This window comes from Denticeps clupeoides, chromosome 1 (genome assembly GCF_900700375.1).
Source record: "Denticeps clupeoides chromosome 1, fDenClu1.1, whole genome shotgun sequence".
NCBI lineage: Eukaryota > Metazoa > Chordata > Actinopteri > Clupeiformes > Denticipitidae > Denticeps > Denticeps clupeoides.
The window spans coordinates 37,576,379-37,598,042 of NC_041707.1; the positions used below are offsets into that span (position 1 = coordinate 37,576,379).

General features: G+C 47.9%; 1 protein-coding gene across 12 annotated transcripts in view; it reads left to right on the forward strand.

The window, feature by feature from the left end:
- dysf (dysferlin, limb girdle muscular dystrophy 2B (autosomal recessive)) overlaps window positions 1-21,664 on the forward strand; it is a 57,814-nt gene that overhangs the window by 20,011 nt on the left and 16,139 nt on the right. For 4 of the 12 annotated variants that reach the window (XM_029000392.1, XM_029000800.1, XM_029000220.1 and 1 more), the window contains 13 exons: window positions 803-979; window positions 2,193-2,280; window positions 2,380-2,457; window positions 6,432-6,613; window positions 6,729-6,869; window positions 7,582-7,611; window positions 8,336-8,371; window positions 8,530-8,571; window positions 9,713-9,814; window positions 9,927-10,088; window positions 10,180-10,345; window positions 10,417-10,490; window positions 16,882-16,941. In XM_029000392.1, coding sequence (XP_028856225.1) covers window positions 803-979; window positions 2,193-2,280; window positions 2,380-2,457; window positions 6,432-6,613; window positions 6,729-6,869; window positions 7,582-7,611; window positions 8,336-8,371; window positions 8,530-8,571; window positions 9,713-9,814; window positions 9,927-10,088; window positions 10,180-10,345; window positions 10,417-10,490; window positions 16,882-16,941 — 1,338 coding nt within the window. The remainder of the gene's footprint in view (window positions 1-802; window positions 980-2,192; window positions 2,281-2,379; window positions 2,458-6,431; window positions 6,614-6,728; window positions 6,870-7,581; window positions 7,612-8,335; window positions 8,372-8,529; window positions 8,572-9,712; window positions 9,815-9,926; window positions 10,089-10,179; window positions 10,346-10,416; window positions 10,491-16,881; window positions 16,942-21,664) is intronic. The other 8 variants (XM_029000878.1, XM_029000308.1, XM_029000634.1 and 5 more) reach the window with 4 other exon arrangements.

Here is a 21,664-nt window from a genome sequence, read left to right on the forward strand (position 1 = left end):
CTAGTGAAACGAGTGTAATATGCTGCTTCTGACCCAGTTCTCACACACACTATGTTGCCCCTCTTCCTCTGCTCTGCTCATTGCTGTTCTTCAGATCGAGATGAGAAAAGCAGTTGCCGTGTTTGTCCAGAGTTTGCCCTCAAGGTGGTGCTCTGTGAACACAAAATGTGCATGGAAAGTCCTGGCCAGAGCCGGGAGACTGGCGCCGCGTACCGAGCGCACGTTGTTACGTGTTGATCCAGCTAAACGGGACAAGAGGCCAACATCCTGACATGCATGTGACCTGGTGCCTGGTGCACAACAATTGTGGTGGTGGGTGGTGGCAGCCTAGTGGGTAACACGCTTGCCTAAGAACCAGAAGACCCAGGTTCAAACCCCACTTACTACCATTGTGTCCCTGAGCAAGACACTTAATGCTGAGTGTCTCCGGGGGGGGGGGACTGTCCCTGTAACTACTGACTGTAAGTCGCTCTGGATAAGGGCGTCTGGTAAATGCTGTAAATGTAAATTATCTTCATCTAGTGGACCTGCGCACTGACCCAACACACATGAGACAGCTCACCATGTTAATATCTGGCCGGATCAGAGGACAGTGAGTCCCTCGGGTATTGAGACATGGAATTGAGACGTGGACACAGCTGTTCATCTCTTCATTGCCGTAAATTTCAAGGATAAAAAAAAAATTATTATTGTCTGTTGAATTCGGTTAGCAATTCTGAAGGTAAGCTTGGGTACACCGCGGTTTGAAAAGTGTCTCAGCCCAGTGGTGCCAGCGTCTAACCAACCCTCTGTCCTTGGCCAGCAGCAGCGGCCAGACGACTCGGAGAGGGAGGGATGGGAGTACGCGTCCCTCTTCGGCTGGAGGTTCCACCTGAAGCAGCGCAAGACCGACTCGTTCCGCCGACGCCGCTGGCGGTGCCGCATGGAGCCGCTGGAGAAGACCGGGCCGGCCGCTATCTTCGCCTTGGAGTGCTCCCTGGTAACCATGGGCGACGGGTGGTGTCACTGCACATAAACCGTGTGGGCCGAGTGTTTTACCGCAAAGCGTCACGTTGAAAAAGGCAAAGACGGACGAACGCAGGAGGCAACAAATGGGCGGGCGGGGGTGAAAAAGCGGCAGTCAGGGATGATGGTGGACGGGGCGTGTAAAGGTTATAGTCTGTGTGGGCGGGAGGTGCTGATGGAGACTGGGCAACGCCGGCGGAACCCGCCCGGGCAATTCCAGGGTGCCCAGGGACAGCCGTTTGAAAAGAAACAGGGCGAAGCAGGACTGTATAATGCGCCACATTCACTCTCGGTTTTCTGGCAGGGGAGCCCAGTGGGTGTTTTGCCGCTGTGCCTGGCCGGCCTCGGCTGGGCAGGGCCGCGCCGAGGCTCTGAGATACTGTCTGGTTGTGAGGGATACCCTGGCATGGCCGCCTTTCAACCTTTTAACCGGGTCCTGCTTTAGTGGCGGAACGGGAATGCTGAAAAGGCCCCGGCGGTTTGGGCGTGTTTTCGAGAAACCCCCAACCACCCCATCCCTTCCCCTCCACCCCTTTCTGTTGGAGGTTCAGCCCAACTTGGGGTGAGGCCTGCTGCAGTGGGTCTCTGGCTCGGGATCTGCCTCTCAGCCCGCTGGAGCACTGGATCATCAACACTGCGAGTTGGGTAAAAACACTGGACATCCAGGGCCCACAGCCAGAGATGGAAGGCAGAGATGGAGTGGGAGACCATCGTGTGGCTCCTCACATTTTGTAGGCCTCGGTATGGGTGCGTTGTAGAAGAAAACACTGTTCCCAGGTCAGAAGCCTACTTGCCTATTGCGTCTGATATGTCAGCTATGTCAAGTGGTGACACTCAGTCAGGCCACGCCAGCAGTTTGAGGTCGACCGTGAGCCATTCTGTCAGCCTCTGATCTCAGGCCTGTCGTTAGCACTTACTCGGTTTACAGGACTTCTGGAATATTTGGACATCAGATCCTGCCATTCAGAACAGGCCCGTGTCATTAAATGATCAAAATGTAACGTCTTGGGGCTGGTTCAACAAACATATAATTCCTCCATTGGTCAGAAAGGGAGGCAAAACGTTTGGTGTTGATTTCTCTTGGTTGATATTTCCATTTTAGCTGAGTGGAGTTCCTCCAAAAGAAACCGGAGCTCTTATTCTTCAGAGCACGCTCCATAAATGTTGAAATATGTCTGTTATAACAGGCAAGTGTGACAGACGATAAAAACGATGATAAATCTATCACAACAACCTTTGGTGTCAACCGACCAACCATATCCTGCTTCTTTGACAGTAAGGACCAACCATTTACTGAGCTTTTCTTTTTTTTTTTTTTCCAGAACTTGCTACCACGATTGCATTTCCATGACAACATGTCCCATTCTCTTTCAGGTGGAACACGATACCATCTGCTGTGTTACCTGTACCAAGCCAGGGATCTTCTGGCCATGGATAAAGACAGCTTCTCGGGTAAGTGGATCCATTGGGACCAGTTAACGGTTACATCCAGTCCCATGTGACCGGTCTTCATCGGTCGAAGGCATTGCGTTGTAGGATGTTTCAGTTCCGAACCCTCGGTCTTGTAATGAGAGGCCGTCTTGCGATGGGACACCCTGGCCAACACTGTGGCAAGTGCCTGCAGCTTTTGATCGCCGGTCCATACAAAGCGTCAGTCTCGCCTCAAGCAGGAAGGAAGGAATGCTGCTGCTGGTCTGAGACTCGGTAAATCTCTTGGCCAGAGTGTTCGGGATTCGCCCGCTGCACCATGCACTCTCACCAAACTCTGACACTCATTGCGAGCAGATGTGGCCTCGCAAGAAGTAAAACCATGTGTGACAGTGGTGTCGCACCCGGGCTGCGACCTTTCGACCCCTCGCGGTCCTCCGCCGCTCCGGCGGTTGCCACCGCAACATAGCTTCGTCGGTGTTAGCTACCCCTGCCGTGCTAGCGTGACTTTGAGAAGCACAGAAGAAAGCCGGTCTGTGTCGGATTCCGACCTTCTTAGGGAATGCTTACGAGTAAACCAATGCCACATGAACCTTAGGTACATAACTCCAATCATCATTCCGGGCTCTTTTCTGCCGATCTGCTGCGCGGTGGGCCCAGGTCAGTGGGACGTCCTAATGTGAAGCATATTGAGGAGGTTACAGTGATAAACAGAAAAATAACAGTTTTATGAATTCACAGTGGAAAAGGTCAGCGTTGTGCAACAAACATTTGGAATGCACGCGACAAAGCCGTTTTTAGAGATATATTTTTAGACGTAATGGCGGAGCAGATGGGGACATGCGTCCGTGAGTGGTGGTGAAATATGGCTTTGGGCATAAAGCTTGGTGACCCAGATCTGAACAGAGAGGGTGATGGGAACCGAGGGACTGGGGATTTACGAGCGCAGCCAAAAGAAAAGCCGGCATGGCAGAGCTGAGGGGGGTTACCTTTGCACAGTGCAGTCTGGCATTGAAGTCCGGATTCTCTGTGGCTTCGGGCTTATCCTTACGGGAGTTTAATTACGGGAGTTTAAGCAACCTTTTTTTTTTTTTTATCTTAAAAACGTGTCTTGGTGAGATTCGCCATAAAGCTCACTGAGCATTTGTTCCAGTAAATTTATCGAGGTGTTGCAGAGATTTGCATATCGCACTTACTGTCTCTGGCCTCGCTCTCCGGGGTGAGGCAGTGCGTGGCCTCATGATGCGTTGGCACGTTGTGGCTGACGGGAGCGTCGCAGGGCCATTGTCGGCAAGGTGCGAACGCCGTAACCCTGGCCACCACCGATGCCTTTGTTACACAAACCCAAAACAGTCTGTGTGGGACGGACATCTGCGGGAAAGGCCATGCGCTTCGGCTGAAGAGGGCTAACTGGCTAATTGCAAACCGCTAACTGGCTAATTGCTAACGGCAATGCTACAGCTAAGTAACTAGGACATTTACATTTACAGCATTTATCAGACGCCCTTATCCAGAGCGACTTACAATCGGTAGTGACAGGGACAGTCCCCCCCTGGAGCGACTTAGGGTTAAGTGTCTTGCTCAGGGACGCAATATGGGATTTGAACCTTGGTCTTCTGGAGTGTGTTACCCATTAGGCTAGTACCTACCCTGGAGGCGACGTTTTATGCACTTTTAATGCTTGTGGCCATCGTCGTTCTTTTCAAAAGTGAAAAAGTTGTCACAGATTGACAGAAAAAAAAAAGATATATATACATATATGGCTTTGGAGTTTGTGAAGTCCACCAAGATGGAGCTGCCTCATGCTGATTCGACCACGCTGTCCTTGTACGGATCTGTGATTGTTGAGATAGGAAGGAGAATTATGTCACTGTGGTGGACGAGCACTGTCCAGCTGCGCAGTGCCCCCGCTAAATGTCACACCACCGTGGCGGCGGCCATGGCATGGGCGCGATAATGATTTTCATAGTAATGCACAAGGTTTATTGCCCATTAGTCACGGAGGCACGACTCTGTAGCCCGGACAATGGAAACAACATACATATTGTCGAGTGCTCGCGTTCGAACGCGGGACCAGGATTCTCGAGTGGACAGGGCAGAATCACGGCGCACGCCGTAGGTACGTGTGCACACAGTCCGTGGATGTCACCTCTGGCAGATGCGCGTCATAAATCTCCGTGGAACGGAAAAACCGCAGGGCTAAAAGCAGTGAGAGGAGGAGAGAGGGAAGGAATATTGTTTTTCACGGAAAATCTGCAGCTTGCAGTCACAGGAGCTCGGCCCTGCGGCTTAGTTTGGTTCCCGCAACGCAACCAGCTAACGGGCAGATCCTTTTTAAAATACGAGGGCCATATAACTCAGCCGCTGCTGGGGCACCTCTCACTGATTGCAAATCTCCTAATATTCTAAATCTGTCTCTCCCCGTGAGCCCGAGCGTACCTCTCATTCTGCGGGACCGTCTGGGGCAGGGGGAAAAAAGGGATAAATCACCGCAGAGCTGGAATTACTATGATTGAGAGCGAAATCGGACGAGTTGCGATGATTGGTGGGAGAACGAACGTTTACCAAGTGCAGCCACAATATACCACTATGTCCACACCGCCGGAGCCTCGGCCAGATCGAGACGTTTGGGCTTTAAAGCTTTTGCTACCTCACAGGAACGCTGCCAAATCAATGCTGCGAGAGTTATGGATAATATAAACCGATGCATACGTTTCGGCCGCCTCGGCACTGACTCTGCCTCGGCATAAATCCGTAGCGTCAGATCAGCTGCGAATAAACACAGTCATGATGTTTGCAGAATAAGCGCATGGCTGAAAACTGGAAGTGAAACTGGAAAGCTGGAGCTTTCAGGGTTTCAGCATTTGGGATGTTGGGTAATGGTGAGTTTATAAGGGAAAATACGCCAGTAACCCTGCGGGTCATGGGACTCCCAAGGACCTGAAAATCGTTCGTTTTTTGGGCCTGGGATGGGACAAGAGAATGTTCATTTGTCCATGATTGGGATGGTATTGGACTTTATAGTGTAGCGTTCTGCAACATCCTTTGCATTGCACTAATATTACATTATTAATTCACATATGTCGTGCATGTAGATGAAATTGAAAATGAATTAAGATCATTAGACAAATTGCCATCTCAGGTACCAAGATATAGCCGTAATTTTGTTATATCCCCGTTGCTTGAGGGCGGCGTTCCAATCCCAGAATTCCCCCAGAACGGAGTGTTTATTTGTTGTGCACAACCCGCTTTGGCCCGGTCCCTATTTAATTCCCACCGACTCCGGGCTAACAGCACACACCCGCCGGCCTTGTTTATGCCCCTGTTTATTTGGGCTGCTGTGCTTTGTGGGAAGGCGGGAGTGTGCATGTTTGAATCTGGAGCAGTTTAATCAGGGCTGGGAAAAAAAAAAAAATGGAGGACAGTTTTTTTGTTTGGGAAAGAAGAAGGAGAAAAAAAAGTGAAACGATCCCACAGAGGCTTCTTTACATGGACTGTAATAATAAACGTTGCAGTTCATTCCTCAAATGTTGATGTCATCTCGTGTCATTTTGGTTTTCCCTTCTGATCCTTGGGGGGAAAACATACCCACGCATCCGCACACAAACACAGACACTTGCATGTACAGAGACACGGAGTCATGATGAGTACTGCCGGAGATTTTGAGATACTCCCTAATTCCTCAATTCGGCCCATTTTGCGTTTCTTTCTCAGGGCCTGAAGGGCACGGTGGAAATCCTTTGTCTAGCTGGCCCAGTTTGATCATTCCATACTTTAGTCCAGATGGTACTCTTGAAAATTCTGTTCTAATGAAACCATAAAAGTGGTTCTGAAAAAGGGGTGATGGTCGAATCGTCTTTGTTGAATGGAATATTTTTTTTTTTCAGATTATATTGAGAGAAAACAAAGTTGAGTACAAAGTTGGCCAACTACAAAGCTCTTTCACGTTTGGTTTGAATATTTCCCGGATTTTTAAAGCTGTTTTCTCCTTTTCACAGATCCATATGCCATTGTATCATTCCTGCACCAAAGTCAGAAGACTGTCACCATGAAGAACACGCTCAACCCCACCTGGGACCAGACGCTCATCTTTTACGAGGTGGAGATATTTGGGGATCCAGACGTGACAAAGCGGAACCCCCCTAACATTGTGGTGGAACTCTATGACCAGGACACATATGTGAGTCAGTGGAAGCCCACACTGGTTTAATGTACAATTTTTTTGTACATTGGTCTGATAGGTGGAGACCAGTCGTTGCAACCAGCGAGTGCTTTATTCTTTCTCCCACCCACAGGGGGCAGACGAGTTCATGGGCCGCTGTGTGTGTCAGCCAACAATGGTCTCCTCTCCTCGCCTGGCCTGGTTCCCCGTCCTGAAGGCCGGGAAGCCAGCTGGGGATCTGCTTGCAGCGTTCCAGCTCATCCGCAGGGTCAAGGTGAGTAAATGACAAAGCTGCCTGCATGTAGTCCCTTCTAAATCCAATAATATTTCTTCTGCAATTACCCATAATGATTCATTTATGTGTGACCCGCTTACAATCCCAAGTAGCATCAAAGCAAGTTGCTGTAGGGCAACGTCTGAACTGGGATGCTATGTAAGATTTGCTCTCTGGCTCCCCCTGCAGTTGCTGAGTGAAATTTCAGGTTTTCTGCCACCCTCTGTCAAAAAAAAAGTTTTTTGAAGACCTTTCTTTTGTATATATCTTCCATTAGTACACTTTCAAGACTCTTTGTAGTGCTTGGGGCAAATTCGCTGGTTCCTCCATCGGAATGGCTGGATGAATGCCTGTTGCATGCACACAGTCCGTTCTCGTTTGTATACTACACATTTGTTGTGACATATGCTAACAAACCCACTAATTTATACCTTTCTAATGATCTCGGCCGTGTTGTGCAGGTGTGTGTGTGTGTTTGTGCGTGTGTGCGATATTGTCCTCAAGCGCGTTTGTGTGCATGGCTCTCAGGGGGACGCAGCCTCCTTCTGTGAAGTTCGCTTTTCACATGTGAAAAATGTCCATTTTCCCAGCAGTTCCAGGCTAATTTAATAATATCCTATGATGTCATCCTCTTCATTTGAGACTCATTAACTCTGCGGTCTCACTCCTGCTCCCTCTTTTCTCCTCTCGTCTCTCCTCCTGCTGCACACAGCCCACGATTCACCACATCCCTGGTCAGGAGGTTAGTTTCGTCCCTGTTCGGTCACTCTCACGCTAGCACACAGCCCATCCAAACCTTTTTCCTTTCACACACAGGCCTACGCTCCTCCGCCAGTCTACCGTGACGCCGTAATTGGATTGCACTCCTGTAAGTGGTGCAGCCATCGCTGTATCTGGAGCAGAGTGATTAGCAGAAGGGGTATTAGGTTGCTGCACCTAGATCAGCCAAATTGCCCCTGTCTGTACAGTACAGGCCCCTGGCTGGCTGATTGGGCTCCACCCTACCCAGACCTGCCCAGCTGGCTCGGGTTAGAGTGATATAATCACAGGGAAATCCAATTAGAGCACAGGCCACCCAGACACACACACACACACACATACACACATATCCAAACAGACCCTTTATCTTAAACATATTCAATCTGCAACTTTAAAGAATATTTAGATTAAATTGTCATTTTCTTGTTGTCGAACTTGTGTACAGAATCTACAACAGAGTGAATAAAATAGATGTATTCATAGTTGGGGTCCTAGTGAACCGGAATTGATCTCTTCATCGATGGTAACATAAGCACGTTGTAAGTCGCTCTGGATAAGGGCGTCTGCCAAATGCCGTAAATGTAAATGCAACCTTGCACAGAGATATTACCGTCATCTAAAAAAAAACAAAAACTTTTTTTACAGGTTATTTTCATGCACAAATATACTGAACTAGGAACTAATGAGTTCAATGTGTTTTTCAACAGGGGGATATTTTACCTCCCACTCATATAATGGAAGAGGTACGTTTCATTTTTACATGCTCCTGGTCTGTGGCATGCTGAACGTGCATACTTGTGAAAAAGACTTCGATTAGAGTTGTGTGCATTTTTGTGTTTCTCGTTTCTCTTCCCCTCTGTCTCTGCCCATGTTCTACCCTCCCGAATTTGGCCATGTGTAGCTTCTCGTCCCAGGATACCTCTCTGAGAATCAGAAGCAATGGGTACAGCATAATCCCTTGAACATGCATATCACTCACACACACTTCCACTGACAGAGCGTCTTATTAGCATTGGAATCAGAATTGCAAAAATACCTGTAGTAGTAGTATATTTACTTATTTACGGTATATTTACGGCATTTACTCTTACTCCCAGAGGGTCAAAAACTTTTTAAGAGGCAAATTCTCTTGAGGGGGAAAAAAAAAAAATGTTAACCCTGTTATGGATTATCCCGTCCCACAAAACAATAAAATACGATGCGGTTCTTTCAGTCCCCTGGAAGAGCGAATCCCTCTGGACCATGTCCTCTTTGATGTGTTCAGGCAAAATGTAAGGAAAAGCTCTCCAACAAAATAGAGATGCAGAGAGCCGGTGGCCCCAGAACTCCCTCTGATCCGCGGCGGTAGTCCTGGCCGGTTCCGATTTGCAGGAAACCGTCTTCGCAGACATGTGAAAGCTGCATCTTCGGGGGATGGCACCCAGTGGTTGATAAATGGACTGGAGGCAGGATCGGCGCACAATGAGTGTTTCGTGCGCGCACTGTTGAAAGAAGACTAGGCCTTCTTTATCCGTGTCACAGTGAGCTCCCACAATTCCCCTCTTCCCACCTTCGCCTCGTCTCCCCTCACCAGTTCTCTTTCTGTGCCAACGTGCCGTAAAACGTTTTCCTTGATGAAGCCCAGAGGTCCTGCAGGACTGCATGTTGCAGCATGAGTCTGACGCCTCAGTTCTAATGTTCTAACCCTGGGAGTGTTTTTTAACGCCCCGTGAATCAGGGTTAACGCGCTCACATTGTCTTGGACGTTTATTTAATACTGTTTCGTTTAAAAAAAAAAGGAAGAGATGTTCCTCCATCTAACCATCTGCTCTATCCAACACCGTAGTGTTGTGTTAATTTGCATTGGATGGCGACTCAACGTTTGAGTCTCAAGGGAAGACATCAATCCTAAAACTGAATGAAACTGAAAGTAGCCATTTGTGCATTAAACTAGTATGTTGATTTATTGCGACTCCCAGTCACTTTACTAATAAGTACGAGTGAAAGCATGAGCATTTAAACTGATGAAAACACTCCGAAAACATTATCTGCGTTGAAGTATCGCATGCTGATGTCGGGCTTCTGATCTCCATTCCCACTGGTAGACTGAGGACTCAGACCTGCCATACCCACCCCCCCAGAGAGAACCCAACGTGTTCATGGTACCACAGGGAATCAAACCCGTCCTCCAGCGCACAGCCATCGAGGTAAAAACTGTTTCGGAAGATTTTGGTATTTTTTTAATATTTAAATAATCTACTGTATCCACTGCAGTATCAATATTCTTGCAAATGTCTACTTTGACCCATGACCTTGCAGATCCTTGCATGGGGGCTGCGTAACCTGAAGACCTTCCAGATGGCCAGTGTGACGTCCCCCAGCCTACAGGTGGAGTGTGGGGGTTCCATCATTCAATCTTGCGTCATCCGCAACAGCAAAAAGAAGCCCAACTTTGACATCAATACACTCTTCATTGATGTGGTATGACGTGTTCAAGTGACACTTTGGACGTTTCGGACTGATCTCAGAAAACTACCTGAGCTGACTCCATATGCCCAATTCATGCCCCCAGCGTCTGCCCCGAGAGGAGCTCTATATGCCCCCGCTGGTGATTAAGGTCATCGACAACCGGCAGTTTGGCCGCAAGCCCGTGGTTGGTCAATGCACCATCCGCAACCTGGAGGAGTATCGTTGGCCTCTCGGCGGCCCAGAGAGTGAGGATCTTGATGAGGATGAAGGTGAGCAGATGGGGCAGAACGTGGTGGTGTCTAGCATCTGTTCCGTTCTCACGTATTTCTCCGCTGAGCAGAGGAGATGCTGGACCTACCCCGGGAAGACGTTCTGATCGACATTGATGATAAGGAGCCACTCATACCAGGACAGGTACATGCACATACTGTCACATTTGAAGGACAATGTAGCGGGGTGGAGCATTAATTGCGTTATATGTGAAGCTGGGTCTGAATGTCCTGTGCTGAGCGCTGGTTGTATTTCATTTCTCTTGAACGAAACAGGAACATGTGGCCTCTTTATTGTCTCATGTTTGAACATAAGGAGTCATTCAACTGGTCATAGTAAAGGTGAAATACTGGAAGTTAATAAACGGCAAGTAGGATGGAAATCCCAACTGTTGTCATCACAGTTTGCCGACTTCTCTTCACGCTCCTTAAAAAATTACGGATCTGAACTGTTACAATATCATTTACATTTACATTTAAGTCATTTGTCAGACGCCCTTATCCAGAGCGACTTACAACGTGCTTCCATGTTACCATCGATGAAGTGATCACTTCTGGTTCACTAGGACCCCAACTATGAATACAGTCTTTTTATTCACAATGTTGTAGTTTCTATACAGAAGTCAGACAAGAAGAAGGTTACAAGTTCATCTAAATGTTCTCTAAAGAGGAAGTTCCTGAGCTGCCGTATGAAAGTGGTCAGTGACTGAGCTGTTCTGACCTCGAGGGGAAGTTCATTCCACCACCGAGGGGCCAAGACGGAGAAGAGTCTAGATGAGTGTCTTCCTTTTAGCTTTAGCGATGGGGGGACCAGGTGAGCAGTACTGGAGGCTCGGAGTAGGTGCAGTGCGAGGTGTAATAAGTGACAATATGTCACCCAGTGCCCCTTGTCCCAGCCTTACTATCATTGTAGTTCTTTGAGCTGGCTGACTGTCGGCCGGTGACTTTAAGGTCTACGTACCCTGTGTTCCTTGCTTGGACTTGAGCAGGGAGCAAGTGAGGCATGGTTTTTGGTTACCCTCAGTGCTTGCGTTTGTCACAGGACGCACATAACCGGTTTCCCCTCTGACGTTTAACGACGGAAACAGTGCATCACTCCGCTTGTCGGCATGACAGCTGCACCCAGCCAATAAAAAGCACCGCGTTCCTGTGGGATAACCATTCTTACGCCTTGATACAGTAACATGACCCTCGACGTGGCCCTTTGCTGATTTTGTGGTTAGCCAACGTGACTTCGATCCATCAAGAGGGAGTCTGTACGAATTAAACACTGTACACAGAAAATTACAAAAATGTACTTACTGTAAAATAAAGAGCTGTCTATGGTTCTGATTTCTGTCGTGCTGAGGGTCTGATTGGTAGTGGCTGTGTTAATGTGGGGTCACATTATCCACAGTGTGGCCGCTGTGTCGCTGAGGTACAGTAGGGTGGGCATGAATCTGCCGAAGACCTCCATGACCGTCACTCGTCCACGCTGATTCACTGATGCACAACTGGCTCAGTTTCAATGGGAGACAGCCGTGTTGTGCTTTAATGGGATGAATCCTCAGGACATGCAGGAATGCTAGCGCGAGGGGACGGCACATTTCAAACATTGAGAAAATAAGTCAATAAATACAGTGTAAGAAAATTGGATAATTGCTTCAGCATTCTTTTGGTAACTTTCTCGGCCCGTATTTGTTTGGTTATGGCATGGGGAAAAAATGGTTTCCGTGGGGACACATTAAAGTCGCTGGGTAGGTTTATTAAGGCCGTTGACCTTCCACTCACTCTCTGTTAACAAGAGGAAAGATGAACGCGTCACGTTCACACCCTCCAAGTTATTCTTACGTGGTTTGACCCCTTTTTCATTTTTCTCTCGACCCCTGTTTGTTTTCATTTTTAAACTGTGTGGCTTGCTAAAAATTGAACACTTTGTACTGGAGCTCTAAGCTTGGTGGGGTGACTGCAATACTGTGACAGGGATACTGTCACTTTCTTCCTGTCACTTTATGGGGCAGTGGTGGCCTAGCGGTTAAGGTTAAGCGGCCCCGTAATCAGAAGGTTGCCGGTTCGAATCCCGACCTGCCACACACTGCTCCCCGGGCACCTGTCATGTACTGTGCTGCTGTGTATCACATGTGACAATCACTTCACTTTCCGCACATTTGTTCTGCTCTATTGTTACATTTGTTTAATTTTTTAATTGCGTTATCAGCATCATTAGTTGCGTTTGACTTTTTCCCAACCGCTTCCACTCGGTAAATAGTCCACAAGTAGCGTGCCGTGTGATGCGCTGTTGCACGAGAGGACATTTTCAGATCAGTGCGCCGCATGGGCTCGGGCCTGCATGAATAACGGGGACCGCAACCACAGACATGCATGTTAAAACGCGAAATCTGCGTTGGTGAGAAGAAGGACGATCTCGGTTGCTGCGTGCGTTTCTCCGAGTGTGTGTGTGGGTTGGCCCACGGTCTGCATGTGCTGTATGTTTGTTCCTGGCCTCCTGCGAGTCTGGTCGTAACGCTGTGGCGTAACTGAGCTCCTGCGGTGCACTTCTGTGTTGGCTGCCATTGGAATTTTCGGGGGTCTTCTCGCTCCCCTCTCTCAGCTGGAGGAACTAGAGAGACAGAGGAATTCCATCTCTGGGCTTAACTCCCACTCCGTTCCTGGCGTTCCTGAGGGCTCCTGGTCCTAATTCTACCCTCACAGGAAACCCGGGTGATTGGGGAATGCCATAGTGGAGAATGTGATCTGGCTGCATTTGGCTACTGTTTGGCCTGGGAGAGGAGAGCCTGTGGGCTTCTTCATTACCTCCTGGTGTGGGACTGTAAGAAAGGTTTTTCTCCCTGAAGTCACAGTTCTTGTGACTGAAACTTGTTTGAATTTTGTTGATATCGCCTTTTGAACTCGAGACCCATAGATCCCCCCTAATATACTGTACCATAATTATGCTGTCAGTAGAAAGGTCTAACAGAGGTTCTAAGGAGGTCAATGACATACCATATGGCTCATAGGTCTCTGTGATTGGCTTTCTGATCGGCCCATGATGCCAGAAACCACAGTGGAGTTGGTTGACCTGATTGCAACACATTTAATTGAAGTTGTAGTGTGTTGTGCTGAATTGGTCACTGAAGAGTTATTGCAAGTTATTCTAAGACCTCTGACATTTTACTTACTTTTACCATCATGGACTTGGTGAATGTGATTAGATAAGATAAGATGATCCTTTATTAGTCACACAAGTGGAAAATTTACAATGTGTAGGGAATGTGGCTGAACCATGCAGGGTCCCAGGAGAACACCATCAGGCTCAAAAGACCATGCTGGCATAAGGGGGCCATGACAATCGCAGCTGACCCAGAACTCATGTCCCCCATCCTCCTGGATTCCGTTTAAGTCTTCAAATAGGCTCCAAAATAGTTCCATTTCAATAAATTCCTTTTTGCCATTTGGAAGCAGAGCTATATGAGGCAGAGGGGAATTAAATAAAACTCAACCCACGTGAGCTCCCCTAAGACCCCCAAACCTTTCCCAGAGGAACATGGGAGTTTCATCTGTGTTTGTGGAGAGCTGGAAAGGAGGAACGTGTTCTATCACGTCGACTGGGGCCAAAAATAACATTGGAGAAAACAAACAGGAATTTGATGGCTTTGGGGAGTAGCTGATGATGTGGAGGGGGTTAAATGTCCCTCTGAGCGCCACATTTTCGAGAAAGTCCCTGACTTTGATGCCCTGCATTTTGGGGCCTCCTATTGTGTTTCCACCTCTGACCCCCTGGGGGTAATTGGAGGGGTGTGGGGGGTACGGTGGCCCTAGCGTGGACAAACAGTGATACAGTTTACCGTGAATTACCGTGAATTTACTGTAATATGTAATAACATAGAACCGCAGTCCCAAAGAGGGACACAGCGGCATGCCTGGTCCTAATTAGCTGTTCTTCTCTAGAACGCCTGTGTGTGTGTGTGTGTGTGTGTGTGTGTGTTCTCTTTCTTTTGTATATACTGTATAATGCCCTAGCACTAAGTTGCAGAAGGCACTCTGAGGCTTCAGGCCTCTCTCTGATGTGGCAGAGCATTGTGGGCAACCGTACCCCCCTCCCCACCGCCATGGAACCCTGCACACCCACCCTCGACTCACCACCACCCCGCCCGCTCACCACAGGCGCCACGAGAGCCTGCTCCACTCTATCCACCCCTCTCCTCATCAGTTCCCCTCCGTTAAGGGTCACCGCTGGAGGAAAGGGGCTCTCAGTCAGGGGCCTCATGGTGGTCGTGTCCCAATGAGAACCTCCGGAACACAGCGGGACAATAAGCGGGAAATTGGCACCATAGATGGTCAAGCAGACACGGTCTTTCAAACTAGAAGAATATTGTCAGTCAGATGTCTGTGCGACTGTGCCCTTCCTCCACACACTCGTCATAGAAGGCATTTAGACCTTTAGATCTTGAAATGCAAGTTGCTTTTCTGTCCTGCTCACAGTACGGTATTTGTAGCTTATTTAGAAATTATACCATGGCGTTCACCATTACCACCGTTTGTGTCCAGCTATTACCGGCTAAGTGTGAATTGCAGTGAATGAACTGTGACCTAGACAAGGGGGTGTATAAAACTAAAAGACGCATTAACGTCCTGCCACCATGGCTGGATCAGTATGTCCCCGATGTCCCCTCTCAGACAAAAGAATTTTCATGACTTTTCCATGACTTAAATTTTCATGACCATGTGGTCTCTGAAATTTCTGTGCAAGTTGAAATTTACCAAAATATTGTTAAACTAAATTTATGACAACCCTGAAAAGATTAACTTAAATACGATCTTGATCAAATATCGGTGGTTTTTCAGGATCACAGGCCATCCTGACTGCACCAGCCAGCTTTGCGAGTGCTGGATTAAGAGGCAACGGAAACGAACGGTCGGATGTAAATGGCGAAATGTTGCATGTTCAGATGTGTGTAACAAGGGGGTTAAACACGGTGTAGTGTAGGTGAGCGGTCAGGCACCGTCGCGCGGTGCCGGGGAATACGAGCATCTGCAATTTCAGTGTTCAGTATGCAGAAACCGGGAGTATATTACACTTTACGTTGTTATAGTTTACTTTAGGAGGGCTGGAATATGGAAGTACTTCGTTATACATTCATGTGTCAATCAGATTTAAATTCCGTTTCCATGACTTTATATCTTTATTTAACATTCCAGAACTTTTCAAGACCTGGAAAATTCTCTTTTCAAATTCCAGGTTTTAAATGTTTTGCTTGGTGTCTCTTGAGTTCGCAGGTGCCTTAGCTCCTGGTGGGCAGTGATGCATGTGCCACCATGTCCTGTCCGTCACTGTCGGTGAGACCCGCTGGTGAAACCAGTCACAGCCGGGCAGGGGTTCGTCTCTTCGACCTGGCACGGCCTCTGATCGTTAGAAACCGTGGAGGCCTGCACTTACCGTGATCTCGCCATGGCAGAGTCACGAGATGACGGCGCAGTGTCGGCGTAGTTGTGCGTAGTGTTTGGGGTGGCAAGGGTCCAGAGGCGAGGATCGCATGAAGACGGTCTTTCAGAGTTGAAACGAGGTCCTGCTGGTTGCATCTGCTCGGCTGTGATTTGTGGGTCGTTTTTACGACGGTATTGTTCCATTTCCGTAAAGCTCCCGCGCTTGGGCCTTGTTGTTGATTTACAGGCCGTCCGCTGGGGACGTCCTTTAAGAATTTCATTATTTTTCTCTAACTATTGTTTGTTTTGCTAAGTAAACTTCGCCTCGGTCGCTCTACCGTTAGTTTGACATGTTTATGGGGCGTGACTCACAAAGTGCAGCAAGTGGTTTGATTTAGTGGCAGTAGGCGTGGGTGGGTGGGTGTTTGCGAGTGGGTCTCGTCTGTCGCTAATTAGCCTTCGCGTTTGTGGCACAGAGCGAGGGCTCGTAAGGGCAGGGCGATGTCAGGAGAGGTGTGGTGGAAGCTCACTCTGTCCTACACGCGTTCGCCGTGATTAACAAGAGTAGGTTTTATTCCCTTTTTTAAAATTTGATTTGAATTTCTGCTTAACCACTTTGACTTGTCCAATCACTTGTCCATTGTTTATCCGTATATATGCCATACCAACACCATAAACTGTCTTTGCAATGCATTGTTGACATCATCCATTGCAAAAGACACAAAAGAACTTGGCCTATGTCTGGTTTTGAATCTGGGCGTGGACGTAGCTTTACTAAAAGTCTTGAGGTGTTCTTAAGACAGCTGTCCCGTTTGATTTGTCCAATTGTCCATATGTTTAAAGGAACAATGTACAGGACAGAATGCCATCTAGCAACCCCGCAGTGAATTACAAACTTTTTATTTTTGAGTTTTGTATGTACCTTATATGTCCTCCACCATCTTTACTTTTCATTTACTTTACTAAAAAGTCCTGGATCTTCAGATTCTACAATGGACTTATACAAAGCATTTCTCAGGATACGAACAAATTTCAGACCCAAGCTTTCCTTTAAAACCCGTCATTACTGTCTTTTCAGATCTAATATGAGACATGTTGTCCAGCCCTAACCTGCTAATCCTTCTGATTTGTAGCTCACAGATGGAGCCTGTTCTGCCATTATTAATATCTCATCTTCTCACTCCAGTCTAAATGTACGTATGAATGACTGCTACTGATTACTCTTTTTATAAGAATGTGTTTTTTTTTATTCCAGAAAGGGTTATATTTTAATAGAGCTAAATAATGCTTCTAGTCCATAGTTTTCTGTAACTAGGAGAGTGTTTTTTTTTTTACTCAATTGGCATTCTTTTGCTTGCTTTTTAAAGTTAAATATGTAAAACCAGATAGTCTGTCTTATTTAGCAACACTGAAATATAGCCCAAAGTGGAATAAAATGGCTCTAGTTCAAATGCTTGCACTAACATGCATGCCATGTAACATCTGATACTGTGACACCATCTAGTCTGTCTAGGCTGTCTGTCCACACACACACACACACACACACACACTCACACACACACAGCAGTTCTGCAGCCATGGCTCGGTATACAGTTGCTAATGCCCGCTGTCACATCACGCATCAGTCTCGCTGTGGTGCGTCTGGTTGCTGTGGGGATGAGCGCAGTGTATCTGGCTGACGTAGGGTCTGGGGGAGCAGCCCCAACCCACCGCACGGAGATTCGGCCCCTGCGCTCGCCACCCACAAGTCAGCAGGATTGATGAAGAGTCTGCAACCGCTGCCATGCGAGCCCTCCCAGTCCTCCATCTCGCCGTGCCACGTGTCCCCAGCGTGGGGGTCAAACGGGCCAGACCTGATCACACCGCCCTTCCTGTCGACGGTCGGGGCATGGAAGCAGATGGAAGCAGTGGAGCTGGGGGGGTGGGGTGTTTGTGTGTTCTGTCTAGAGGTGGAGAGAGAGGGGGCAGGAAGATAAAGAGTGCGGCTCCTGACACTGTTCCACCAGCCGACTGTGGTAAGCTGTGGCTTATAACTAAACACTCTCCGGATTGCTCACAGGACTGTGTGTGTGTGTGTGTTTGTGTGTGTCGACCTTATTATATTTACATATGCTACGATGCAACTGGTCCAATGCCAAAAGGGTAAATTAGACATTTAAAATGAGCTCAATTAGCTGAATTAATTTCAAACTGAGTTATCTTGCTCACGGACAACTCATTTGCATATTCACAATCATCAGAAGGTTGCCGGTTCGAATCCCGGTCCGCCGCTGAGCAAAGCGCCGTCACCACACACTGCTCCCCGTGCGACTTTCACTGCTCACCGAGGGAGATGGTTAAAAGCAGAGGACACATTTCGTTGTGTCACAGTGTGCTGGGCTGCAGTGTTTCGCAATGACAATCGCTTCACTTTAACTTTCATACCGATAAGCCTCCACAACGTTTTTTTTTTTTTTTTTTCATGCACACATATATCGCTAATCAACTGGAAATGTTCTTATTGCATCAGTATAATGCATCAGTCCCGGTGACCTGCTCTCCAGAAAATACCACACTCTTCACATCCATTTCCGGCAAAACTGATAAAACTAAAGATCCTAACGTTCTCTATTCATATCTCCTCCTCTCCTTCCCCATCGCACTCTGCTGGACGGACCCACAGTCCCCCGACGGAAAAGCGCAGCATTGCTGCAGAAAAGCGAATTTGCTTTCTCATTTGTTCCAGCTCCATAAAGCCTCCTTTGTAACGCTTCACAGTTGGGTTGAGGGGTTTATGCTGTTTTGGGTTAGGGACCACAGGACTAATAGAGTCCCCCCCCCCCCCCCCCCCCTTTTTTTTTTTTCCGCTTTCATTGCAATTGCTATCAGAATCTGTGTGTGTGTGTGTATTGGGAGTTGGCGGTCAAACTCTGCGGGGACAGTGTCATTTGATGGCGTTGCCGCAGCCCCAGCGCCATGTTGTGGTGCTCTTGGCCTCCACGCAGAGGCTTTGATACCCGCATGTTTATAGCACGCTCCAAACGGAGCGCTGCCGGACGGCCTCCGCCCGCCAAGACGCGGAGGTTTCGCTTTCTGCAAACAGAGATATTTATTTTATTAGAAAATATTCAAACCAGATGATCAAAAAAGCCAATTTTTCTCTCCCGGCAGGGCCAACGTAAACAGGGTCGTTAAAAGATTCCCGAAGAGCATCCCTGAAGCCAGACGTCAGGAACGGAATGAGCGGGGAGAGGGGGCAGAGACATAGAAAAAATTAGAAGAAGAAAAAAAAAAAAAAAAAGGAGCGCATTTAATCGGTTTTCCTCTTATTAAATGTTAAAAAATTCAGACTTTACAAGTGCCAGGGGACAATGTTCTGACCCCCCCTCACCCCAGTCTCCAGAAATAAAGAGAGACATGAAAGATAGAAAAAAGATAGAGAGGGGTCAGAATGAAAGAGTGTGTGTGTGTGTGTGTGTGTGTGTGTATTCCTTCCCATGACGAGAACTGAATCTCCGGCTCAGCCCTGTGTTCCTGGCGCTATATGGTCCGCCTCTACCCCGCTTCGAGACAGAGCCGAACATACACGCGTTTTCCGGTGTAAAACGAGCGTTTTACGTGTGCAAATACGAACAGACGTGTTCCACTTTAACGCCTCTGTGAGGACCCTAGCGATATCTCTGCAGCGAATGCACCAAGCGAATAACAGTCACCCAGACGCATGCACCCAATGCCGTTTAGTCTTTTCTTGCACATTTCCATATGTACACACACATATACAACTAGTTTCATACGAAAAATGACATATACACATACATCATTCTTTCGCATTTTCTCATTTCTTTCATACACACACTCTGTACTTCTGTTTATGTCTCTCTCTCTCACACACACACACACACACACACACAGTGTGTCACTGCAGCTGCCAGTCGGTTGATTGGAGCAGATTCTTCGCTGACCGGCCCGCAGTAAAACAGACGTTAGTGTCTCGGTGTGACACTTTGGCTGAGGTGTGTGAAATTGCGGTGACCCCGCACACGCAGCCCTCCAGACATTCCAGGGGCGCAGAGGCGCAGATGAGTTTTCCACTTTTCTGGCTCATAAATGACATCCAAAACTCTCTGCTTGAGAGCGAGAGCGAGCGAGGAGAAATGTCCAAGTTTGCGGTTCAGCGTGAATTTGAGCGCGAGCCAGTGACTGCGAGTCGCCGTGATGCTTAAGCTGCCGGGGTAGAAGTTGTTTAAGCCTCCGTCTGGCTGGCAGCGCTGCAGTGAGAGATGGGGAACTTGTTCTTGCCCAGTCCTCTTCTCTCTCTCTATCTCTCTCTCTCCCTCAGACACACACACACACACACACACACTTTTGTAGACCTGCCATCCACGACACAAATAGTCATCCGTAAAAATGGCGAGGTCTGGTGACTAATTAGACCAGTGACAATTAACGGAAGATGCTTGCTGAATGGCCTGTTATAGTTGGCGAGGGATATGGTTGAACCCCTCAAGGCCTCTAGAACCCGTTTGCATGGCTTTGTCCCCTGAAACGCACTGATTTCTGATACTTGTGATTCATCTGGAAACCTTCAATAGTGACCTTTATGGGATGGTAGTAGCCTAGGAGGTAACACACTTGCCTATGAACCCGAAGACTACAGAGTCACAGGTTCAAATCCCACTTACTACCATTGTGTCCCTGAACAAGACACTTTACCCTAAGTTGCTCCAGGGGGGGACTGTCCCTGTAACTACTGATTGTAAGTCGCTCTGGATAAAAGCGTCTGATAAATGCTGTAAATGTAAATGTAATAACAAGTAAATGTTATTACAGAGTGGGGTGGTAGTAGCGAAGTGGGTTACTCACACACTCGCCTATGAACCAGAAGACCCAAGTTCAAACCCCCACTTGCTACCTTCGTGTCCCTGAGCAAGACACTTAACCCCGAGTGTCTCCAGGGGGGGGACTGTCCCCGTAACTACTGAGTGTAAGTCGCAGTAAATGTAAAATGTGAGCAAAGTAACACATTAAGGTTTCCAGATTCAATGCAAACATTAAAACGTTAACATTAAGTTCGTTTTAAAGGTCTGATTCCTACAAAATGATTCATATCTGTTTCAAATATGGCGAAATTCAAAAAGGCGCACAGGTGATGGGGCACGGGTTTGAGGTCAGATGCCGGGTCACTACGTGGCACAAACATCTTGTTCAGTGCGATGACAGAGGACATACCTTGGTTTTCCTCCCATTCATCGAAAACCCCTCTGATTATTTTTGCATCATTTTTTTTTTCCACGCACCCCAATGTGGGATCCGTTTTATTCCAAATTGTGTAACGCTGCTGCAAGCCGCACACACAAAAATGCAGCGCGTCGCCGCGATACACTTTCCACCACCGTGGAGTGTGGGTTTATCGGCGGCCCTGCCTGCCTGGAATTCAACCTGCACCAGAATTCCAGCCGGCGCTTCCAAGACCCCGTGTCACAGATTCCTGAGGTCGTTTTGAGGATTGTTTGTTTATGTTCAGCGAATGACTTGTCAGTCAAGCCGCCGCGTGGGGAATGCTGGGGCGCTTAAAACAGAAAAAGAAAAGACGTCTCTCCGGTTTAAAGACGGCCGCAGAGCTTTAATCTGATTTATTACTTACTGTAACTACGCACTACGTCCATTTGAAGAAAAATAAACACGCCGAGCCGCCTTCCTTCATTGCTTCACGTTCTCCAGAACAATCTGTTTTGTGTGTTCCTCCCTTTATAAGTGCCCTGGAGCTAATGTGCAAAGCGTCCTGTAGTAACCTTTACTGAGAAACGAGGGCGGTGCCAGCCTGGTTCCACATGAATGGCTTTTGGGAAGAGACCAAGGCACACCGCTGACTCCTCTCAACCGGCGCGCCGCCATTGTGCCCGGCCCTGCCTCTCTAGCCTGGCAGAAGGGAACTGG